At 23.2% G+C, this 18,593-nt stretch overlaps 3 protein-coding genes across 3 annotated transcripts; 1 reads left to right on the plus strand and 2 right to left on the minus strand.

The window, feature by feature from the left end:
* Positions 1-282: 282 nt before the first annotated feature.
* Bm17792 (Uncharacterized protein) lies at positions 283-1,601 on the minus strand (the record flags this gene model as incomplete). Its single annotated transcript, XM_043082272.1, has 4 exons — positions 283-366; positions 543-705; positions 1,037-1,227; positions 1,491-1,601. 4 exons carry the CDS (start codon positions 1,599-1,601, stop codon positions 283-285), a joined length of 549 nt encoding a protein of 182 aa, XP_042938206.1.
* A 1,932-nt stretch (positions 1,602-3,533) lies between these two features.
* Bma-spe-49 (Uncharacterized protein) lies at positions 3,534-13,149 on the minus strand (the record flags this gene model as incomplete). The annotated part of the gene is made up of 16 exons (XM_043082273.1): positions 3,534-3,629; positions 4,348-4,483; positions 4,828-5,030; positions 5,470-5,646; positions 5,900-5,959; positions 6,146-6,266; positions 6,428-6,666; positions 7,049-7,144; positions 7,262-7,390; positions 7,650-7,745; positions 8,400-8,513; positions 9,188-9,312; positions 9,655-9,892; positions 12,200-12,353; positions 12,598-12,721; positions 13,062-13,149. The coding sequence occupies 16 exons, from the start codon at positions 13,147-13,149 to the stop codon at positions 3,534-3,536; spliced, it is 2,196 nt and encodes a 731-aa protein (XP_042938207.1).
* Positions 13,150-16,492: 3,343 nt separating this feature from the next.
* Bma-exos-4.2 (3 exoribonuclease family, domain 1 containing protein) lies at positions 16,493-18,188 on the plus strand (the record flags this gene model as incomplete). Its single annotated transcript, XM_001896267.1, has 3 exons — positions 16,493-16,531; positions 16,843-17,143; positions 17,695-18,188. The coding sequence occupies 3 exons, from the start codon at positions 16,493-16,495 to the stop codon at positions 18,186-18,188; spliced, it is 834 nt and encodes a 277-aa protein (XP_001896302.1).
* Positions 18,189-18,593: the final 405 nt, after the last annotated feature.

Here is an 18,593-nt window from a genome sequence, read left to right on the forward strand (position 1 = left end):
AATACTATCAACATGTGAGAAAGTTGAAAATGTTTAGTAATAAAGTAAATTATTAAAAGGTGAAAGTTCAACAATATATAAGCATAATTTTATTTGTTTGAAAATTTCATTTTTTTTTTTTTCATTTTTGCAGCAGGTTAACTTATTGAATTTATTAAGCTTAATTTTACAATTTTTAACCTATTTCAAATTGATACATTTTTTTTTATATTAAGTAAATTTTATTCATTGAAGTATAAATTATCATAGAAATACTTAAAATAATAAATTAAGGTAATTTATTTATATCACACAACCACATTCCTCAACTTTGACATTTTTTAATGGAATTAATCGTTGTGTACCATTGTTGTACTGTTCAGCAACCTGAAAAAAAAAAAAGAAATTGACAGGTAGTTAGAGTATTATTGTGGCCTAGTAATTAAGTAATCCTCTGTAGCCTAGCATGAGTAAATATTATTTCTTATTAAAAAAGAAATCAATTTGTTTTGTTGATTTCAATTTAATTATTGAATTCAGTATGATTATTTAATAATACTTACATTAATAGATGCAAATTTAATTGGTACACAACAGACCCATTTATCTTTGAACGGATTAAAATGTAAATTTGAAATTTTCATCGCTTGTACCAAGGCATTACGATCATTTGTAGCCGGAATAAGTGTTTGATCACAGATTCCATCACAGAAATTCATCAGAAATCTAAATTCAGGAATCACACACAACTCAATCATGTTGAATTCATCAGGAATTTAAATTCAGGAATCATGCATAACTCACTCATGATGAATTCATCAGGAATCTAAATTCGGTCCTACATTCATCAGGAATTTAAATTCAATCCTAAAAATTTGTCGCTGAACTAAATTCGAGAATCATACAGAACTGTCATTGTTGAATTCATCAGGGATGTTGAACAATATAAGCAAAAAATTTTTGAATTAAGCAAAAAAATTTTTTTGAATGAATGAAATAACATTTGAAACAGTTAATTGCAATTTAAATAATTAATTAAAATTATCTAAAAAAATACCCATTAGGTGTTGTGATATGCTCAAAACCGCTATTTTGAAATTGAAAATAACGTGATTTAAGGCAACATTTACGACTTGAGCAATCTTCATCACTCCGGATTTCACGTTTTTGACGTTTTTGACGGAATATTTCTGCTTTTATAAATAAGATTGGACGTAACGATTTTGGACATTGATTATTACAGCGTAACTACAAAATAAACATTTTACCAATCATTTTTTTTTACTTTAAAAAAATAATTTTGAAAAAATTAATTTTACCTTTTTTTTTATTGCTTTTTTTTTAAAAATTTAATTATTTACTGCAAATTCAAATACAACCACTAGTGATCAAAAAAAAAAAAATTTTTTTTATATATTATAAAATTATTTTATATTAAAAAAAGAAAAAATAAATGAGATAGAAATTACTCGTATTATTATTTCATCTGTTTTATTCATCAACCATTTTACCATTTGTTTACTCAAATCAAATTCTGAATATTTTAACTTCACTGATTTGATATCGTCGATAAAAATTCGTAAATTTTTTTCACCACCAATATTTAGATTAATTATTGCCATAATAAAATGAAGCTTCATTTTTGATCCATGAAGAATTGATAAGAGTGATTTGAATTGAAACTGATAGCAAAATACGTTGATACCAGAGCATATCAAATTTAAAAAAAAAAGGAAAAGAAATCATTTCATCCTTGTAAATTTAATTACAAATTTTAATCATAAATAAAAATTTTCTACCAAACCAAAAAAAGATCAAAATAAATTCCAGTAATTCGATAAAATATCAAAAAGTTTTCGATCAAAATAATTTTTAAGTATTATATATATATTTCGAATATTTTTGTTGTAGTAATTTTTTCTAGCAATATTTGATTAAAAATTTTTGCATAATTTTATTCAAACATATTGATCGGTTGAAAAATTTTCTACCTTTAACACCTCTAATCATTGATCGATACCTGATAAGACCATCAATGCTATCATTCGTTTCAATTACAACATTTTGTAGCGTTGAATTCAAATTATCATTATCAGTTGATAAATGATTTAACTGATAAACGATTAAAAAAAAGTTTGCAAAAATAATTACTTTATTTGATTTTTTTTAAAAAAAAAAAAGTGAAAAAACCATTATACAAAATAATTTATAGAAGAAATTTAAAAAATACAAAAAACCAAATTTTCAACCTAAAATAGATTAATCAATTCATTCTTCTTCTATTTATATCTAATTAATATTATTTCTAAAATAAAATTAATAAAAATAAATGATAAATAATAAAGAAAAGATTGCTTTAAAAGATTACTTTTATTTGATTTAAAAAAAAAAAAAAAAGTAAAAAAACCATTGTACAAAATAATTTATAAAATAATCAAATTTTCAATTTAAAATAAATTAATCCTTTCTTCATTCTATATATTCAATTAATTAATTTCTAAAATAAAAAATAATAAAATTATTACCTTAATCGATTCAATTAAACGTTGCTTATAATTTTCAAGCAGAAAATCTTCATATTCCCATATTGTTAGCATATTTGTTGCTAATATCATCGTTGTATCATTTAAATTTATAACATTTACAACCAATGTTATTTTATAAAATAAACAAAAATAAATCAAAAACATTTTTTTTTTTTTTTTTTTTTAAATTATTTTTGCTGCCTTTTTACAATGATATTTGTTATTCATTTTTGCTTCATTTTATCTGTTAAATAATAATATCATTTGACATTTTTTATTCTTTTTAACAAATAAATTAAAATGCTACAAAAATGTATTTTTATTTTTATTTTTTGTAAATTTGCTTTTCTTTTTCTTTTTTTTTTTTAAGATTGTAAATGACTTTTCGTATTTTTCTTTGATGAAAATTATTTTAAAATTAAAATAAAGAAATGTGAAAAGAAAGAATTCCTTTTTGTTTTTTTTTTTTTAATATAAACTTTTTAAAAAGTTTTAGTATTTTATTATTTTTTTAGAAAAAAACTACAAACATTAATTTTGACATATATGTGAAATTCATAGTTATAATTTTTTTTTTTTGTGTGTGTTTTGATAATTTTAAGGTATAATAAATTATTAGAAATAATTTAAATAAGCTTAAAGCCATGATTACTGATTAGAAATGAAATTAAAAGAAAAAAAAATTGAAAAAATTTTGAAAAAGTATAATTTACGTAAAATTTTAAAAATTAATTTAAGTTTTGTTTTATTGTTTTGAGTGAAATTAATTTTAGAAAAATTTTTAATTTATAATAATTCATGCAAAAAAAGATTGCATATACTTTAAATTTTTCATAAAATTTACTAATAATTTTATTTCCATGGAATTTTTGCCTTTTAACAATTTATTTGTTATCTTATTTCATTTCTTTGTTTATTTGTTTAACAATTAATTATTTATTGTGGTAGCTATACAATTAAACAATAAATAAAAAAAAGTGATATAGAAATAAATAAAACGATCAAACAAACAATTATAATTGTGTTTACTCATTTAGAAGGTGAAGAAGCTTCGGACATTTCAACTTTTGGCACATCCAATGGATTATACGTCGTCTTTGTTGACGTAACTTCGCCTTTTTTTGCCTGAAATTTTATAATTTTATAGAATTTAATGAAATTAAATCTTTTTGTCCATTTATTTTTACTTTTTAATATTAAATAATGCTAATCATAAATCATTCTTTACCTGTATAATTAATTATTTGTTAGATAATTACAAATATTTCACATAAATTTAAACTGTAATTATCATAAATATTAGGCATAAATAGCTTTTAGATATTTAAAAATTTATTCCAATCAATAAAACTTTAAATCAATCAAAATGCTTTAAGTGTAAACTAAATTTGCTGCAAATTTATCTTGCAAAAAAAGTTTTATTAATTTCTATCACTAATATTATTATTAATTTGTCTTTAATAATTTGTCTTTTTTTTTTCGTTTTGAAAAAAAAAATTAAATTTTGAAGAAGTAAATTTATCTCAAATTGCTAACATTTTTTTCAAATATTTTTCATAATTAAATTCTATCGAATAGGATTAAATTTGCATAAGTTGAAAGATTAAATTAAATTAAAAAATTGAAGGAAATATTTTTTTTTTTTTCAATAATTAATCCTGCTAGTTTTGCTTCTTTTTTTCTCTTTTTTTTTTTCATATTTTATATTGAAGAATGGTACTAATAAATGTTTATTTTTTTTTTAAATTAAAATTTTAACTTTAAAAAAAAAAAAAGAAAAGTATATAAAATAATAACTAACTAAACAAGCATAACATATTTGATAATTTTCTTCATAACATACAGAACAATAAGATGCTGGACAATTTGAGCAATTAATTAAATTTCTCTTATAATATTTCACTTCACACATTAAACATATTCCAGTTTTGAATAGAAAATCTAACAATTTTTCCACTATTGTTTCAGCAAATAATTTGCTAAAATAAAATGTATCGCAAAAGATATTCTTTGATAATTACGTCAAAAAAATTTTTTTACGCTACGTGAAATTCTTTCAGTGTTATATTATTGAAATGTAATAAATATTATAATGATTGCAATCTTTAAAGTATTAATTTACGCTAAATACGCTAAATACTATATTAAATATTACGTGTTAACAAAAAAAATAAATAAATAAATAAAATAAAATTGTTATTTTTACTTAAAAATTAGCCAATATTTAATTATTTATTAATAATTTCTGATTTTTTAATTTTTTTTTTTTTTTTTTTTTTTAAGATAAAAAAATTGTTTGTTATGTAATACAATTATAGTTTACCTTTTTCGACGAATTTCTTCACGTTCTAAAATTCTACGTTCCACTTGAAAACGTATTCGTGCTCGTGCTAACTTTCGACCATTCGTACGTACAAATAACATTTTATTGTAAAGATGTATGACACGTGCTTTATTACGTTTACGAAAAATATTTCCAATTACACAAAAAAGTGTAATACGTTTAATCACATAACCAAATATAACCTTAAATTAGTTAAATTATAATAAATTCTCAAAAAAAAAAAAAAAAAAAAAAAGACAAAATTAAGAAATCTATGAAATCTGATAAAAAAATTATGAACTTTAAATATTTAGTAATGATTCGATCAGCAGAAACTCTCAAAATGCTTTATAATATCAGATTTTGAATTTCATTTTATTCCAATGAAATTAGATCATTTCAATTCAGATCATTTTAATTTAATTTTATTGTTTTCAAAAAAAAAAAAAAAATTAAACAAATTTTAGATTATTCATAAGAAATGTAATGTGATGATTTGACATAATTAAAAAAATTCAAAAAAAAAATTAAAAAATAATTTGGTCATATATATATAAATGTTTATAATATTTAAATTTTTAATTTTTTTAAGAATGAAAAATCTTTCATTAACTTTTGCTATAATTATTTAACAATTCATACCTGAAGAAGAAACATTATTCCGAGTGGGAAGAGAATATATTTTCCGGCATATAACCAGTTTGGTGATACCGGATTATAAATGCATTCCTCTAGTGAAACCGTCATATTTCTATAACTGTGATAATCAAATTCGATCATTTCCTTTACTAAATCAGCTATAAATCCGGTACCATCAATCTGAAAAACGAAAATACTATATATTTTCCTGATGAAATTTACGGGAATCCGGAATGATCATTGTTGATTACAAGAGAAATATTATCAAACGATTAATTCTATAATCTCATAACAAAAATTATTTTTATTGATGTTTTTTACAATTTAATTTAATCTAAATCTAAATTTTTGAACGATTTTTTAAAAGCTACTTGTTAAAGTAATTTTTAATTTAAAAAAATCACTAAATTAAAATTTTTAAATGAAAGAATACCTTAAAACTAAAAAATTGTTGACTCTCGCTTGTTACATATTTTGATGTATATTTTGAAATCTACAACAAATATTAATTTAATGAAATAAAATATTTGAATAAATCTAAAGCAGTTAGAATTGTTCGATTATTTTTATATAGCAAAATAAAATCTTGAAAATTTTTGCACAATTCTTTTTGAATAACAAAATGAATTTTATTAAATTATAATTTGAAATATGAAAAAAAACAAAAAACATAACTTACATTATAAATAACTCTGTAAAAGACAAAATCAACAAATGCAACAAACAAAGCGGTAATAAATAAAAATGTAAATTTTGCAAGTGGTAACCATGAAGCGCGTATTTCTGCTTTTGTTGGAGGACTAAAATTCATTTCAATAAAATTTAGTAAATAAAAATTTTTATTTAGTAAAACAAATTTATGCATAATGATAGCATATATTTAATTAAAATATATTAAATTCTAATTATTTGCAAAAATTTTATTTTATTTTATTTTTTCTTTTTTTTTAAAGAAACTTACGAAATTGGTGTCATCAAATTATTTGCACGCATTTCAGCATTACTTAATGGATGTAAAAATATTTTTCCCTCATTTTTACGTTTACGATCAATATGCCAAAAGTATGACGTCAAATAAACGTTATCAAAATCAATATCATTTAGATAATTATTTATCATTTTAACAGAATCACGAAATATGGTATAAATCATAACAACAAATAAGCAACCCAAAATTTGTTTCAATGTTATCAATATAATCTGTAAAATAAAGATTTTTTTTTCTTAAATTTTAATTAACAAATAGTGTTATAATTGTTTTTTTTTTTAAAAAAAAATGTTTTTTAAAAAATTTTCTAAACATAAAATCTTTTGTTTTTAATTTTTAATTAACAAATAATATTACAATTTATAATTTTGTTTTTTTAAAAATATTTTAGGCATATGATAATTTAGGCTAAACATGAATGAGCATAATTTTAGGAGTTTTAATTTTTCAATTTGTTTTAGATATGAAATTTTAATAACGCTCATTTAAACATATATTATTTTATTTACTTTTTTTTTTTAAATTTGAAATAATAAATGCTACATGAGTTGATTTTGAAAACAAAATACATGATTAAATTATTAAAAAATTAACTTTTAATAAACGAAAATTTTGAGCAATTCGATATTTCACTTCTTTGATCCCATAAATTCGAACATTTCGTGGCTCAACAATTGCTCGATAATGCATCTCAAATTGATTGATTGATTGATTTCATTTATTGATTGAAATTTTATATATTCATTATTAATAAAGTATATTAATGAGGAAAAAACAAAAATAAACAAACAAACAAACAAAACTTACATTAACGCGGAGATGATCTAAAATATCTTCCGTTAAATTATGCGCATCAGTCAAATCACTATCTAAATTTTTAGTTCGTGATAATACCTGATTAGTCATTTGATCACAAAATGTAATCGCTTCACCAACCTTCAATTTATAAATTTTAAAATTGAAAAAAAAAAAAAAAAACGAAATTTTTACTCCAATAAATTAATTTATATTTATGACAATTATATGTAATTTATAAATTTTTCCAGCAAAAAAGAAAAAAAAAAACTCTAACTAATTAATCATTTAAATGGAAAAAATTAAATTTATTCAACTTTATTTTGATTTTAAAACAAACTTTATTAACAACATAAACATGCAATTACTTATAAATTACAGAAAGAAAACAAAAAAAAACCTTTTTTGAAACTTGACAAATTTGAAGTGTATCAAATTTATCGCAAATATGTCCTTTAAATAATGGTAAAAACCAAAGAATAGAATAACATTTATTCTAAGAAATATAAAATTGTTTTCAGTATTTGTTTACAAACAAAATTTTTTTTTTAAATTATTTCATTTTCTATTGTTTACTATGCTTTAATTAATTTGTAAATTATAAATATATTGAAAAAAAAGGAAATATTAACATGAATTTTATACAAATTAAATGCTTCCTGTAGCTAATTATATTTCCTATTTATTTATTTACTTATTTATTTATTCTAAATTAAATTACTTTCACTCTCTACCAACAATTTTCTCTCCAAAATTATAAAATAAAAGTTATACTTTCATATCACGGAATGTTTCATGACATTTTTTCACACCTTTATCAAATACTTCATTGCATTGATAGTGCATACGCATTGATAATAATTTTGATAGCTAATTGAAAGAAGAATTAAAAAAAATTATTAATAAAATAATCAGAGCTGTTAGAGTATATTATGATAATTTTATGATAATAATTTTATTATCATTATGTGAACGATCAATTATTTCATTTCATTTTTACATAAATTCATTTATTGTTTAATTTAGTATCATAAATTATTTCAATTCATTATTAAATTATTGTTAAATGAATCATTAAAATCTTATAATTTTTATTCAATTTTTTTTTTGTTGTTGTTTAATTTTTTGCTGTAGTAAAAATAAATTTCACTTTTGATTTAAATTTATTCCATGCTGGTGCAGCTGATTTTTGCATTTTATTTTCTAAATCTTTTTTTGCATCTTCTGGTTCTTTATTAAGCAACATATCACGTTTGTGTAGAACCTCAAATAAAAACAAAAACAAAATTAATAATAAAAGATTTAAATTAAACACAAATATAATCAATTCTAATAAATTAAGTAAATTAATTTATTATTGAAAAAACATATGGATAAATAAATTTTTTTTTTTGGCACTTTCAAATTGTTTGATAACTTTTTCAACAATATTTAATGTTAATAATGTTGAGAATTTTTTTCCTAATTCTAATGATAATTGCTAACAATTAATGATGATTAGCAAATGATAATAATCATTAATTGATAATAATTAATTCATTATAAATAAAAAATCTAAAATTCTAATCTAAAATTTGATTTGTCAACGAATAATTTCAAAAATGATAGTAATGAATTGAGAGTGACTTATTCATTACAATTCCAAATAAATATTTGATTATTAGTGAGAAAGAGAGAGAGAGAGAGATTAACTTTGTCAAAAAAATTTTTTAAATAAATACTTAAATACTAATAGAAGAGAGAGAGAGAGAGAAAAGTTAGTGAAGAAAGAGAGAGAGGGACAGAGAGAGTTTTATGCTTTATGCTTTCTAGCATAAATATAAGTCATTGCTTATTATTTGTTGCTCATTTTGAGATTATTATTTAATAACAAATTAATTTGATAAAATCATATATTCAATTTTTGAATTCAATTTAAATGAAATTTTATTACTAAACCTCAGCAGCATCAATTGTTGTTGCTAATGCTTTGTCTTCATCGCTTAAAGTGAAATCATATTCAATTGGCTCTACCAATGATTTTAGCATTGCTATCACTTTACGTCCTTTTGATGCTGATTTACCTGAATTAAAATTCTAAAAAAAAAAAAAAAAATTAAAAGAAAAAAAAACTTTTTTAAAAAAACTGAAATTAAACATTTAAAATATATATTTCAATCTTATTTTTTGAAAATAATTACAATTATTACGAATGATAATTCTAAATAGTTTCATCTATGCTAATCAATCATTTAGAACTAAAAATGAATCATCGAAACAATTAAATTATAAGCTAATTAATGTAAATTTTTAAAAGTTGCAAAAGTTTTTTTGAAAAAACATTAAATTTTTATTTGAAATTAACAATTTTTACTTCAAACATTTAACATTATATTATCATTTAATATTATTATTGTAAAACTGACCAAATTGTTTAGCCATAAAACTTTCAATTGGTCCAGTAGCCATAACAACTCGTTGTGTCATCATATCTTCCTTTTGCTTAATGTGACAGGTTATCATATCTGTACTAACTTGAAAATTTCGAACAATATTCTCGACTGGGCCACTGCTCAAACTATTGAAAACAATAACTGTCAAAAGATTTTGACCATTTTTACCCAAAGCGCCAAAGAGAACACATATAATTGCACATCGAAATAGCTGCAAAGAAATAATTTATTGTCTTAATTCATCAAAAAAAAAAAATAATTAAAATTTTGTTTTTTAATTTATACTTATTTAATTTAATTTTATAGTTTGCTTTTTTTTTTTTTAAATTCCACTTATTTAATTTAATTATGCTAATCTAATTAATGTGTGTTAACGAAAAAACAATTTTCTTTTTTTGTTTATTGTTCAAATTTGATAAGAAATATAAAGAATAGCACCGGACTGATTGCAAATGTTATTGAACAAGCAAGAATAAGTGACCATTTTAAGATTTGTTCCGCAATTTTATCAAATTCAGCAAAATTAATTTGATACCAAGCTAGAAAATTAGAAAGTTAAAATTGAATAATTTAAAAATTTAAAAAAGCTAAATTATTAATTCTGTGATTATTGTCATAAAAAAGGACATAGTTTACTGTTTGAAGATATTTTTATTAAATAAATTAAACATAGCTTGGTATTTGAAGATATTTTTATTAAATAAATTATTTTCGAAATCAAAACAAAGTCAAAATTAATATTAAAATTTAACATAATTTTGATATATTTCAGGAAATTTAAAATGATTTTTTTAGAAAAAACATAAAAACAATAAATTTTTTTTTCTGAAATATTAACCAAATTTGTATAATAAAATAGCAATCAGAAATCCAACAGGAAAATTAATAAAAATTCTTAGCCAATGATAATCATAAACACCACTGTAAAAAAAAATATCAATAAATTTTGAACGGCCAAGTCGAATTCTTCGCTCTTCTCGATAAGGCTCAATGAATAATTTGTCAAACATTTATTTTTTTTCTTAAAAAAAAATCAGCCAAGCATCAAAATGAAGAAATGATTCAATAACAATTATTTCTTCATTCTCTTATAAAATATATTAAAATTAAATGCGACAAAAAAATTTTTTTTTTTTGAAATAAAATGACAAATTTACATTATATATAACATTCAAATAATTTTACCTCTCAATGAAATTAAATTTGCTAACAATAACAAAGGAAAAATTTCTGTAAATTAATCCATAAATGAATTTACTTTAATAAATTTAAATATTAGTAAAAGTTCATATTACAAATTATATATTTTGTAGTCATATACAAATAAATAAACATAGACACAATTAATATTATTTAATAAACACTGCAAAATCGCAAGATTAATTAATTATAAAATTAAATTTATAAAGGTGACAACAATTATAATACAGACAATGTTAACTACAAAGCTTAAAAAATTATTACTCAAATGGAAACAAATGTAAATTAATTATAAATTAATGAAAATAATAAAAAATTATGAAAAAAAAAAAAAAAAAACGGAAAGAAGGAATATAAACTATTCGTTTATCTAATAATTATTACACAAACAATAATTATTAATATTATCGAAAAAAATAAATAAATAAATAAAAGTGAAAATTAAAATTAATCTTATTCTTTATACTCTTTGAAATTTTATATTCTAGTTAAAAACTGTTTTGTTAATAAAGTAATCGATGCAGTGTAAAGATAATCCATCAGCAGAATTATAATTTTTTTCTTTGTCATTCTTTTTTCATAAACTGAATAATAACTTTGGAATTTTTCGATACTATTATGTTTACAAAATTTAATAAATCAAACGTTTAATATCGTTAATGAACCAATTTCTCTCAAATTGTATTTTCCACTTTTTTTTTTTTTATTTGCTTCTTATTATAAAACTTTTGGAGAAATATTCTAATTACAAAAAATTTTGCTAATTAGACTGTGTAATTTTTGATTTTTTTTTTCTTTCTTTCATACATTCTTACATTTAAATAATATCAAATTTGACATAAAATAGTTTAAAAAGAGTTTTGTTTCGTTTAATTTGCATTTTATACTATCTTTTTTTTTTTATTTTGCATTATTTTAGTTGCATTTCAAAACAAACAGATTGCAAATTTTTAAATTACGCAACCACATTCCATCACTTTGACATTTTCTAGTACACGATTAAATTCAGTACCATTTCTAAATTCCACAATCTAAAAACATTTGCTATCATTATGTCAAAAACTGCAAACAAAAAGCATGGCCAAATGTTTTTTATTTTTTTTTTTTTTAATGAAATAATAAATGCTTAATTTTTTTTTGAGAAATAATCAAATTAAAATTTAACAATTAGCTTATTCTTCTAACTTATAAGAAAGCTTTTATAACATATCAGCAGCAACAATGATAATATTATTCTCAAATTTAATTTATATTTTATAGAATTTTGAATTTGATTTATAAACAAAATGTTAAAATACGAAAAAATAATAAAAGTGACCTCAACAGATGACCATTTAATTGGTATGCAACAAGATAATCGTCGTCGGAATGGACTTTCTGGATGATTAATTCTGTCTTGCAAAATTAATGCATCACGATCATTAGTCTCAATTTGCATATTGCATTCGCCATCACAAAAATTCATGTTAAATCTGTTTAAAAAAAAATGAAATTTAAATTCATATATAGATATATGAGGAAATTTTAAATGAATGACAATAAATATTTTAGATGAAATGTTTACAAATGAAATATTATATTAACAAATTTTATATTTCACAATTTTTTACTTCCATAATTTTAATATTTCTTCATTTCTCATAGTATATAAATTAGATTAAATGAAATCTTTCATTACTTAAAATTAATAAAATATATTTACAAACACATACATACCCTGATGGCCTAATAATATTATCCATGCCGTGCTCATGAAAATCAAAATATACACTTTTTAAGCAACAAAATCCGCTATTACAATTTTGGTCAGTGGCCCGTTTTTTCCGAATATTCCTGCGTCCTAAAAAAAAAATATAATTGCAAATGCATTTGATAAATTGATAATATAAATCTGATAATAAATTGTCAATAAATAAATTGATAATATGAATCTGATAATAAATTGCAAATATGAAAAGCAATTTTTTAATCATCTATTGAATTGATAAATTTAATTACAGTGTAAATTGAAATAACTATTTCAAAAAGTCACTACCGTCATTTGGATTATATCTCAAAAAAAAAACTCCAGAAAAAATTTTTTAATTTGTAGAAATTTTAAAATTCTGAATAACATTTGCTACAGATCTTTGCTTACTGTAACTCTTACAGAATTGTCATAAATCGACTGTAGCTTCCACCTGAATCACTAGAAGAATTGTATTTGCTAATTAATCTGTCAAATCCAATACTACGTTTGATATTTTGATGAATTGGCATTGCAAGCATTTTCTGAAAAAAAAAAAAATTTGCAACAAATTAGTGAATAGTGCACTAATAGAAAAATAATAATTCATTTATTTTAAATAAATTATTTTGTTAAGCGAAAATAACATTGAATTTGAGAAACTTTGCTTTAAAAGTTAAATTAAGCGTTATTTTGAGGTAGGATTAAATTTCTATTTGACTTTTTCATTATGTATTATTTTCCAAGAAAATGATTTATAAGAGAAAATAGATTAGTATGATGGAAAAAATCAACAAAATGACAAAAATTGAAACATTGGAAGAAAATATGAGTGTCTTAGCTTTGTCAGAAAAATCAATCTTATCAGCTAGTAAAAGAAATTAAAAACAATACTTTATTTGCTTTAAATAATTTATTGCCAGAAGAACATGGCAATGACGATGATAATGGCAGATTTGGTGATATTGATAATGATACGAATGATTGTTCATTGATTTGATAAGTTAAACAAAAAAGGATCATTGCAATGAGCAAAGTTAATTTCACCGGAAACTGAAACATTTATTACTCATAGACAAATAATTACATTTATTTCAGACATAAATATGGCTAATCGACAATTGATAACAGGAAAAAAAAAGAAAGAACACTATCCGGCGTCAATTTATTTGAAAGTTTATTTACATTTATATACCATCATAATATCACCTTTCCAATTTTGTTCGAATGCTTTCTTGCAAAAGTAATATTTTTCTTTTAAAATAAAAAAAGATAATTTTTTTTTAAAAGAAAAAGAAAAAATTCGGCTATAAATGAACTGTAATTTTTGAAATTAAATTGAAGAAATTTTATTTTAAAAATTTAGTATATAATTTGATTTATAAAAATAGATTTTAGAATAATAAAATAATCCAATGTTAAATATCGTAAAATAGTGATAAAAACAATAAGTAATAATTGTCACTTTTATAGTTTGACAACAAATTAATTAGCTCATTTCATTTAATCGAATTTAAATCAAACAAAATTGCTATCACATATTGTAGAGTAAAACTTTTACTGTGTTAAATCAAAAAATGATACGTATACATACATACGTATATATACACATACACGCACACACACACACCTACAGTTATACTCACATGGACATACACAATACACACATCTACACATACACGCATGTATATATATATACACATTCATAGACATGCACACATACATGTACACGTAAACATACACATACACACACACATACACAGATGTATTTTCATTCGTTTCAGCTGGAAATATTTCAAAAGTTATTGCTCTTTTTAACTGTGGCGGTTTTTTTCATTTTATTTTTTGCTGAGTTATTGTTAAATTAATTAAATTTGTAATCTATTTATTTACTTATCAAACAACTTTAATACCATCATACCGTAATCAGCTTTTGATGGTAACTGTAAAATTTGATTGTTGTGATTCGATGGTTACTTCAAATTTCATCAGACGTTGTGGTTTCCTACAAAAATGTTTCGAAAACTTTCAAATGTTATTAAATTGTAAATTAATCCTTTACTTATGTTTATTAATAGCATTTAAAAATATTATTTTTTATTGAATCAAAAATAATAACATTGGTTTAAGAATTAAATTAGAGTGTAAAAACCTAGAAATTTTTTTTTACATTCGAAATAACAAAGCTTCTTTTCAATCTGTTGAAATTTCAGAAAAAAGTATTATTTGCAAGGAGGTTAGACCGTTTTAGGAAGTTCATTATGTGCTACACGGGAAATGTTACAAGCCCGGACAGGGCAATAAATCGTATATTTTCAGGAGAATTGGTTTGGTCATAATGTCAAATATTAATTGATGATAATTGCTACCTCGAAAAAATCTACTGAACTCAATGGGATGCTTCATTATTAGATTTTGTTAAGTTTTTGCTGTTGAAAAATTTCGTTTTTTCAAGCTTCAAAAAATTTGGAGTCTGTTTTAATTGGTAGGCTAAAATACTGGAACTGTAAATATATCCCATTATTTATCAAGATCTTTCGATTAAATAATGTTTCAAGAATTGTTAAAAAATGAAACAAATTTTGTACAAGGAAATCATAGATTTTCTTTGCAGTAATGGTGCAGATAACTGGACATTGGTTACTTTTTGTCAATGAGTTCTTCCTTTGACCATGCTATATTTCTATTTCTCTTCTCATTGGGTAACATTTTATTCTGTTAATTTAGTGTGTTGGGATAAACATTATGTCATTGTTACCGATTATGCAAAACATTGCTGCAAATTGTGATCTTTTGCTTCGTTGGCTCATTGACGCTCTTTTAAAGAAATTACATAGCTTAATCAGATCACAAAGAAAGAAAAAAACAAATGAAAAATCCCTCCTCCCTCTATCCCCTCCTTCCTCAAAAGAAAAAAAGAGAAAGAATTTAACTCTAAAATAAAAACATTACAAATAGATTAGCACATAAGTAGATACTACAAAGAAAGATAAAGAAGAAGTAACTAGTACAACATAATGGATCATCAACTCGTTATCAGCTATAAATAATATATATATGGTGGGTTACAGAAAGTCAAGAAGAAACCTCAACGTCGTTATATGTAGCATGTTACATTTAATCATCGCGGGGAAGTCATACTTGCACATGATGCCACATCTGCATATGATGGCCATATCTGTACGTGATAGCCATGTCTGGATGTGATGGTCATGTCCGCACGTGATGGCGATATTTGCAAATGATGACCACATCTATACTGTCGCGGATCATAATATTGCGAAACTCTAAATTATTATTGTAGGAGTTGAGGATATGAGTAAGAAATATGTTCTTGAAATGTTGCAAATAATGCTTGTAACTCGTTGTTTCCAATCTTATGTTTAATCTGTATACGGTACCACCTCCTCATTTAGTTGACCTCATTATTGTGTGTCGCTTAACAACTTTTACTTAATTGATGTCCTTTGTGGCTTGTCAACTAGTAATTAGATTTGCTTGTAAACCAGGTCAACAGCCTTTGTTAGACCGATTAATATTTCGGCAGGTTAATCTCTTATTGTAAATGATATACTTTTTTTATGCATATTACTTGCTATATAATAAGGTTACTCTTACTGAGATGGAATACTATGTGCTTTGACCAAGAACCAGGAGAGTTCAACTTCAATTTTTCTCTATCAGGTTATTGTACTATTGCTTCTGTTAATTCTTATATTCCTCTGTTATCACACATATTTCATCTACATCCAACGAATCTCCCTAAGATCAACAATCTCTCCCAAAATAATAATTAAACATTCAAATCTTCCACGACACACACATCGCGGATACACGTGAAAGCCATATTTGAATATCGCGGATAAATAACAGGAGCAACCGGGAATGAACTGTGCACCAAATTCGGAACGAGGTGGTCTCTTGGTATGAAGATTTAAAGACATTTGTTATAAGAGAAATTATCAGTCCGCTTTTTTTCACTATTGTATCTTTTGATTGGCAAAGCATTTATGAATAAAATTTTATTGCTACACAAACAAAAAAAAAAAAATTAAATGATTGTTTTTAACAGGTTTCAACAAGGTTGAATTTTGCTGTTGAAAGTAAATAAGTAAATAAATGTAATCGTATAAATAAAGAGACTGGGTAGACTTTTTACAGCATTTTATTATTCATGTTGCATCGATTTATCCATTTATTTATTTATTTATTTTTTTTTTTTCATTCTGTTTTAGATTATGCAACATTCTTCGGTGAAACCAGTACCATTAAATAATCTTTTAAAACGAACGGAAAATGCTAAAGGTGGTGGTACAAGTTTGGAGGACGGACAGAATACATTTCGATCTATTGTAATGCAAACAGGTGTTTTACATGATCAAAAAGGCACAGTTTATGTTGAATTTGGTTCAACGAAAATTATTTGCTCAGTTGATGGACCAAAAGAAATAACGAAAAGTGCAGATGTCGACCCGACGGAAGGACAAATTTATGTTTTCTTGAAGAATATTTCAGCAGAAAGCAATTCTCTCTCAGGTATTTGTATTTTTTTTTTCAGCTTTTTAAAATATTCCACAAAGTTCAGATACCGAAACAATTAAGCAAATGAATTCATAAATAATACTGTATCCTTAGTTAAGAAATTTCATTCATAGTTGTGGAAAAAATGACATTTGTCCGAGCAGTTAATTATTAAAAAAGGAATAGAAATATGAGTGTTGTCTATATTATTATGTTTTCCAAAACGTGATTTTAATATCACTGGGCGGTCATGCCAAATGTATCTGTTCTAAGCTACCAGTTTTGGTTCCGCCTCATCACCAAAGGTTACTTTCCCGTAGATTTCTATCTCTTGATACAAAGTATAAACAAACAAACTGAATCATTTTATTAATCTTTTCGAGGATGTTTCGTATCCACTGGACTAATAGCAGTAGATTATAATAAATATAATTAAAACAAAATGAAGGACAGAAGTTAAATGATGTATTTCATATGTGTTTACATCAGTAGAATAAAATAGTTTGACTGAAAAATAGTAAGTAGTCATTTATTGATCCTCTTAGTGCATTATTTTTGAATTTCAGGTTCAAATTCTTTCTCAGCTTCAAATAAAGAAAGCAATAGAATACGTAATGCCATTGAGTCAGCGTTACGATCAATTGTTTGTTTGGAATTATTTTGTAAAGCACAGATTGATGTTGAAATAACTGTTCTCAATGATGATGGTGGTGTTTTGGCAGCTTCTTTAATAGCTTCTTCATTGGCTCTAATCGATTCTGGTATTCAAGTTTATGATGTTTGTGTAGCAGCTCATATTGTTATGTTAACTGATGGACGTATCATTGTTGATCCATCAATTAGCTCATTTCCACTCTCTTCCATACCTGATTCAGAGGATTTCCCTAGAAATGCTCATCTATCAGTTACCGTTGGTATCATGCCATCATTAAATCAGTTAACATGTTGTGAATTTGTTGGCATTGCAGAACCTCACCAATTAAGGCATGCTATTGCTGTAGCCGTAGAAAATTCATTGAAATTATATCCTTTGGTGCGTAAAACACTTACCAACAAGTGATATAATGATTTGTTAACTGATATTACAATTACTGATATTGATAGTCAGTTGATTTAATAGCATGCCAGTAGTTGTTTCATTTTTCCTACTACTTGGATTATACCTGAATTGTGTTCTTGATAAAACGAATTGAGAAATAGCTTAATAAATTTATTCAGGGATTTAGGCAGTTACATCAAGGTTTGTTTCTATTTTTCGATCTCAGTTTGTTACAGATTTGTTTTTTATCACTGTTTTTGTTATTTTCCTGTTGGTAACTGATGATTGTGCTTTATTCGTTTTGATTCCATCTAGCTAATAAGAAAAAGTTGTATTCAATACCGCTACAATATTTGTCTTAGGCATACAGTTGTGCTGATAAAACTTAATTTTTTTTTTTTTTTTTTTGCTGTTGATCAGTGGTTT

Source organism: Brugia malayi (genome assembly GCF_000002995.4).
Source record: "Brugia malayi strain FR3 genome assembly, contig: Bm_v4_Chr4_scaffold_001, whole genome shotgun sequence".
In the NCBI taxonomy this organism is placed as follows: domain Eukaryota; kingdom Metazoa; phylum Nematoda; class Chromadorea; order Rhabditida; family Onchocercidae; genus Brugia; species Brugia malayi.